The sequence below is a fragment of the Piliocolobus tephrosceles genome, chromosome 12, assembly GCF_002776525.5.
Source record: "Piliocolobus tephrosceles isolate RC106 chromosome 12, ASM277652v3, whole genome shotgun sequence".
NCBI classification, from domain to species: domain Eukaryota; kingdom Metazoa; phylum Chordata; class Mammalia; order Primates; family Cercopithecidae; genus Piliocolobus; species Piliocolobus tephrosceles.
This window is the reverse complement of record NC_045445.1, coordinates 4,928,045-4,934,920: the sequence shown is the minus strand read 5'-3', so window position 1 is coordinate 4,934,920 and position 6,876 is coordinate 4,928,045. Positions and strand designations below refer to the sequence as shown.

The following is a 6,876-nucleotide window of genomic DNA, read 5'->3' as shown; positions in this document are numbered from 1 at the left end:
GACCTTGGCAATGTTGTCCCCCGACCTCACACCTCCCGCTCACTGACACCTCACGGGACTCAGTGTCAGAGACTTGGTCCGAGAGGAGCAGACATCATTGGCAGAGGACGGAGCTCCAGGCTCTGCGAGGAATCAAGGTCAGAAACCTGAGGGAGGATTCAGGCACCCCCATGACCCTCGACCACATCTGCACCTCTCGCCACTACTCTTCACCCCGACCCGCCCCCATACCGGCAGAATCGGGATCCGCCCCTGCTGTACATCCGGGGAAGCTCCAGGCGTGGGGGCCGGATGTGACCTCCATTGGCTTCCGCCTCTGGGATCTGAGAGGAGCGAACGCGTCTTTCTGAGGGTGTCTTGAGAGTGGCCCAGGGCAGCGGGCACAGGCTCTGTGAGGAGGCAAGGTGAGAGCTGAAGGAGGACTGAGGAGGCCTCCTCCCCAGATAGAGGGCCCCAGATAATCCATCGCCAACCCTGGAGCCAGCCCTGAAACAAGGGGGGACCAAATTGTCAGGCTGAGACAATCCCCCACCTCAGTGCCCAAGGAGACTCTGGGAGTCGAATCTATGGTGTGACCCGGGCGGGGGCAGTTCCATAAAGGGTGGGGCCCCGGCCTTTCCAGACATCAACATTAGGACTCTGAGAAATTATGGAGAGGTTCCACCCCATCCTGATAGAGGGGCCCCAGAGTCCATCCTTGTCCCTGCAGTTAACGCAAAGGACCTCCCGGCTTGGTGCTGCGGACTTGCACATTAGGGGATCAGAGAGAAGTGACAGCCAGGTTCTGAGGGGTGGCTTGTGATCCGCTGAGGGCAGCAGGCCCAGGCTCTGTGAGGAGGCAAGATGAGATGCTGAGGGAGGACTGCGGACAACCCCTCCCCAGATAGAGGACCCCAAATAATCCAGCACTGCCTCTGCTGCCAGGCCTGGATCACCCCACGGGGACGGACTTCTCAGTCTGGGCCGTCCCCTCCCGCCACCCCTCTCGGCTTCTGTCCGCCGCCGCTTAAGCCTCAGGGGACTTTGGGGTCAGAGCTTGGTGTGACCAGGGCAGTGCTGCTTAGGAGAGGGCAGGGCCCAGGCTCTGCCAGGCATCAAGGTCAGAACCCTGAGGGAAGGCTGAGGCCCCACAGAGCGAGGCTCCCTCTCTGCTGTCAGCCCTGGGAAGTTCCTGGCATGGCCGCTAAGCACATGCTTCCTGATTTCCGCATCCTGGGCTGACGGAGGGAAGGAGCTTGGTATCATGAGAACGACCTAGAGGGAGCACGGACAGGAACCAGTCCCTGCTGGGAGGCAAGGGAGGCCTAAGGGACAACTGAAGGGACCCAGCACCCCAGGACAGCTCCCCCCCCCAACCCCCGCCACCCCGCCGTCTCAGACTGAGGTGCCTCTTCATTCAGCCTTGGGAATCTGAGGAATGGAGACTCAGATCCGCAGAGAGGGTCTTGGGTGCAGCCCTGCCGGCATCAAGAGGAAGAAGAAGAAGGAGGACTCAGGACACCTTGGACTCCAGGTCAGTAGGGACCTTGGCCCTTGGAGTTCCAAGGCACAGTGGCCACATGTGGTGCATCCTCACTCTGCCGTTGTGGTGTCAGAGAGGAGTGGGTTGTGGTCTGAGGAGTGGAGCCTCAGGTCAACCCAGTGGGGAGTCCCAGAGCACTGAGGGAGGACTCAGGCAACCAATTATCCCTGAGGTAGAAAACCTGCCCCGCCATCAGTCCTTGGAGGCCCCAGGCAGGACTCTAGGAAAGAGAGGCAGCTCCCCACTTCCTAGTTGGAGTTCTCTGGGAGATGGTGGTCTTGGCCTGCAAAACCCATCCACAATTCAGCAGGAGAGACATGGATAGGCCTTGTCAGGAGTAAATCTGAATACCTGGAGGACACCCAGAGAGAGGAGGCACCCCTGAAATCTGCTCCATCTGTCAGCCTTTGGCATCCCATGCAGGGGTGTCCGTGTAGTGCCCCTTCACTTTCTGCCTCCCACATCTCAGAGAGGTGGGGCCCTTGGTCTGAGGCGGGTCCTCAGGTCAGCAGAGGGATACACACCTGGTCAGCACAGGGTGGAGTCCAGGATCTACCAGTAGTCAAGGAGAGGAAAATTGATGAAGACTGAAGGTAAGAATGTACCCTCCCGCGTGCCAAAGAAAAAGGGACCTCACAAATCCCAGCTTCCCCTGTTTTCATCCCTGGGAGGCCCCAGGTAGGGGAGGCATGTGCCATGCTCACAATTCTGCCACCGGGTTGGGGGTGGCACCTTGCTCATGGAGGTGAGCACCTTGTTTCAAGGGGGTGATGACGGGTCAGCATGTGGAGCCACAACTGGTCAGCAGAGGGAGGAGTCCCAGGATCTTTAGGACTCAAGGTGTGTGTGCCCTCTTTGTGAGGACTGGAGGTACCTCCATCCCATAATGAAGGGATCCCACAGAGTCTCTCCATCCCCTGTGGTTGGCTGTATGGGGACCTGATCACAGGTGGCCCCAAGTGGCAAGCTCACTTGTACCACAGGCAGAAAGTTGGGAAACATTCAGGGAGATGAGGTCTTGGTGTAAAGGGAGATGTCTGCTCATCTCAGGGGTTGGGAGTCAAGGAAGGACAGGCCTCGGCAGAAGTAAAGATGAAAAACCCACAGGAGGACTTTGGAATCCCCACCCCAGAACCGAAGGGGCCAGCCTCTGCTGTCAGCCCTGGACAGCCACATGATGGGGTGATGGGACTTACTTCTGTTTTGGAATCTCGGGCAGGTGAGCACTATGTTCTCAGAGGACGACTTCCAGTCAACAGAAGGAGCCACATCTGGTCCACAAATACAGTGGTCCCAGGATCTGCCAAGAGTCCAGGTGAGAAACCTGAGGGAGGATTGAAGGTTGCCCCTGGCCAGAACACAGAGGAGGGCCACATAGAAATCTGCTCTGCCCCTGCTGTCTCCCCAGAGAGCATGGGCAGAACTATCTGCTGAGACCCCTCTCTTATACTGGGATCATTGGTCTCAGGAAGGGGAGGCATTGGTCTGAGAGGGCTGCACTTAGGTCAGCAGTGGGAGGGTCCCAGGCATGACCAGAATCAAGGTGGGAGCTGACGGGACCGCACTTACCAAAAACATGGGACCCAGCCCTTTCCTGCCCCTTGTGTCAGCCATGGGACGTCGCTGGGACCATGGGTGTTTCTGTTTCCCTGATTTCCTCTTCTGGTGTCTCCTGGAGGTAGAGTTGGGTTTAAGGAGATGGCCTCAGGTCAACAGAGGGAGGGCCCCAGGCCAAGATAGGCATCAAGATGGAGACCAAGCAGGCTCCTTACCCCAGGACACATGGACCCAGCTGACTGTCACCATCTCTTGCTGTCCTTCCTGGGTAGCTTTGTGTCCACGTGGGCAGATGTGTATCCCCACATGTCCTCTTTCATATCAGGAAAGAGCTATGGATCTGAGAGTTTCTCAGGTCAGGAGAGGTGTGTCTTCCAGGCCCTGGCAGGAGAAAGTTGAGGGCCCTGAGCACAGAGGGGACCATCCACTCCAAAGGAGTGAGAAACTCACAGAGTTTGGCCCACCTTTCTGACTGTGCTGGCGTGCCAGGACAGGTGCTTGCAGTGTGCAGCCTGAGGGCCCCGTGATTCCTCTTCCAGAAGCTCCAAAAACCGAGCAGTGAGGCCTTGGTGTCAGGCAATGTCTTCAGGTCTCAGAACACAGGAAGCCCAGGCAGTGCCAGCAGTCCAGATGAGATGTTCACCCTCAACCTGCAAATGGCCCCACCTGCCCCAGTACAGTGAGGGACCCCCCCGCTTGCAGTCTCACCTGCCCTACCTCAGTCTCAGTCCTGGAGCCTCCTGCTCTGATGTCCAGCTGCATCTTGAGCAGCCTTCTCACTTCCTTTTTCAGGTTTTTAGAGAACAGGCCAACCAGGAGGACAGGAGCCCCAGGAGGACCCAGAGGATCACTGGAGGAAAAGTGTAAGTAGGCCTTTGTGAGATTCTCCATGGTTCATATCTCATCTGAGTCTGCTCTCACACTCCCTCTCTCCCCAGGCTGTGGGGCCCCATCACCCAGATCTTTCCCACAGTTCGGCCTGCTGACCTAACCGGAGTCATCATGCCTCTTGAGCAAAGGAGTCAGCACTACAAGCCTGAGGAAGGCCTGCAGGCTTCCTCAGAAGACCCGGGCTTGGTGGGTGGCGCACAGGCTCTCCAAGCTGAGGAGCAGGAGGCTGCCTCCTTCTCCTCTACTCTGAATATGGGCACTCTAGAGGAGGTGCCTGCTGCTGAGTCACCAAGTCCTCCCCAGGGTCCTCAGGGAGAGTCCTCCTCTCCCACTGCCATGGACTCCATCTTTGGGAGCCTATCTGATGAGGGCTCCAGCAGCCAAGAAGAGGAGGGGCCAAGTGCTTCGCCCAACCTGATAGACCCTGAGTCCTTTTCCCAAGATGCACTACATGGCAAGATAATTGATTTGGTTCATTTATTGCTCCGCAAGTATCGAGTCAAGGGGCTGATCACAAAGGCAGAAATGCTGGGGAGTGTCACCAAAAATTATGAGGACTACTTTCCTGAGATATTTAGGGAAGCCTCTGAATGCATGCAACTGCTCTTTGGCATTGACGTGAAGGAAGTGGACCCCGCTAGCCACTCCTATGTCCTTGTCACCTCCCTCAGCCTCTCTTATGATGGCATACGGGGTGATGAGCAGAGCATGCCCAAGTCTGGCCTCCTGATAATAGTCCTGGGTGTGATCTTCATGGAGGGGAACTGCGTCCCTGAAGAGGTTATGTGGGAAGTCCTGAGCATTATGGGGGTGTATGCTGGAAGGGAGCACTTCCTCTTTGGGGAGCCCAAGAAGCTCCTCACCCATGATTGGGTGCAGGAAAAGTACCTGGTGTACCGGCAGGTGCCCGGCACTGATCCTGCGTGTTATGAGTTCCTATGGGGTCCAAGGGCCCACGTTGAGACCAGCAAGATGAAAGTTCTTGAGTACATAGCCAATGCCAATGGGAGGGATCCCACTTCTTACCCATCCCTGTATGAAGATGCTTTGAGAGAGGAGGAAGAGGGAGTCTGAGCATGAGATGCAACCAGGGCCAGTGGGCAGGGAAACGGGCCAATGCATGCTTCAGGGCCACACCCAGCAGTTTCCCTGCCCTGTGTGAAATCAGTCCCATTCTTCCCTCTGTGTTTTATGGAGAAGTCAGTGTTATCAGTAGTAGAAGGCAACACATTGTATACCGCTTTTAGGTTTCTCTTCCATACGGTGACTTGGAGATTTCTTTTTGTGTCCTTTTGGTAATTTTCAAATATTGTTCCTTTAATAAAAGTTTTAGTTAGCTTCAACATCTTAAGTGTGTGGATGATGCTGACCACACATGTAGTTTTGTTTATCCATTTCAAGTGCAAGAGTTTGCCATTTTGTAAAACATTTTGGGAAATCTTCCATCTTGCTGTGATTTGCAATAGGTATTTTCTTGGAGAACGTAAGAACTTAGCAATAAAGTTGAACTGGTGTTGTGAAACAGAGAAATAAAAGGAGAAGGTCATTAATTCTTGTCTTATCCATGTTCATCTGTTGTTCTATGAAAGTACACACACAAACACACACACCCACTCACACACATACACCCCCCCCCCCCCCACCACATACATATTCACCAAGGAAATGCAGTTTCCTATTGAGTTGCAGATTCTCTGAGATGTCCTGGACAATAAGAAATATTCCAAAGTAGAGAGTGGTAGCACCTGGGGTCAGAGTAATACTAGAAATGGCTGTCAATCATTAAATATTCAATATATTCCAGGCATTGTCCCCGGTGTTTTAATACATTTCCTACGTTATAACAGTCCTAAAAAATGGTCTATCAAACCCATTTTCTGGATGAACCTGAGTCTCATGGTGCTCGGTAACTTTCCCAAGATCTTATCACTGGTAAACCACAAGGTTGGTCTGAATTCATCTAGAGCCCATTCTATTCTCACTCTTTCCAGCCTGAAGTACACCTCTGTCCCTTAATTCCTTTGTTTTCTCAGTACTGCATAGTATCTCTTAAGTGGCCAAAAGAAGGACCCTGTGGACATGGTACTGAAAGCAGGTCTACAAAAGGAAGGTGACAATGAGGATGAAACATAATCTGGGGATAGTCTGTGGGCTTTATTAACCTAGGGTCCTCCTGCCTGAGCCCTAGGGTTCCTGAGAGCTGACTCTACCCAGGTGCAGGAATTTCTGTCTAGCCCTAACACTTTCCCTCATCATAGAGAACTTCCCTTGGTCTCCCCTATGTGCCCTCTCTTCCAATTGGAATCTGGCCTGCTGCCTGCTCCTCCCTGCTGCTTCCTGTGAAGGCCAAGCAAAATCACCTGCCCTCCCCTTTACACATCCTGTCACCCCAACTGTGTGTCTAATTACACTCTCGAACTTTTCTAAATAGATGGTGAGTGGAATGTGATTAGCACATGATAATACTATTCTTGAGATATGAAGTTACACAGAGAGAGTTTTTTAAAACCACCTTGTTATTTGTAATAGGAATTTAATGGGGTGTTTTATTTGAAACTGGTCACTGAACACATACAAGGATGAATGACCTTACCTTGGTGGTGAAAATCTAAAGTCTCCCGCATAAGCTGGAGATGAGGAAAGAACATGGTGATCACTGTGGGGTCAACATCTACTAAGGCTGAAGTCCTAAAACCCCAGAGTCTCCCAGGAGGTGAAAAATGTTGCCTTGGTGGGAGTACTAGCTCAAATTTTAGTAGAATAATTAACCAAGTTTCTACTTTCTCTTGTCTAGTACTTGCCCCACAGGAAAATATGGGCTTTCATTGTGTCTAAAGGCACCTGACAGGTGTTTAGGCATGTGGAGGGTAGCAGAAACTCACAGGTTAAAATTTTGACCAGGAATC

The 6,876-nt window shown here is 53.1% G+C and overlaps 1 protein-coding gene across 1 annotated transcript; it reads left to right on the top strand.

Annotated features, from left to right (window-relative positions):
• The first annotated feature begins 302 nt into the window (after positions 1–302).
• LOC113220082 (melanoma-associated antigen 11-like) lies at positions 303–5,514 on the top strand. Its single transcript, XM_026448706.1, has 5 exons — positions 303–404; positions 1,401–1,513; positions 2,742–2,837; positions 3,872–3,942; positions 4,018–5,514. Exons 2-5 carry the CDS (start codon positions 1,418–1,420, stop codon positions 5,042–5,044), a joined length of 1,290 nt encoding a protein of 429 aa, XP_026304491.1. The 5' UTR covers positions 303–404; positions 1,401–1,417; the 3' UTR covers positions 5,045–5,514.
• The last annotated feature ends 1,362 nt before the right edge of the window (positions 5,515–6,876 follow it).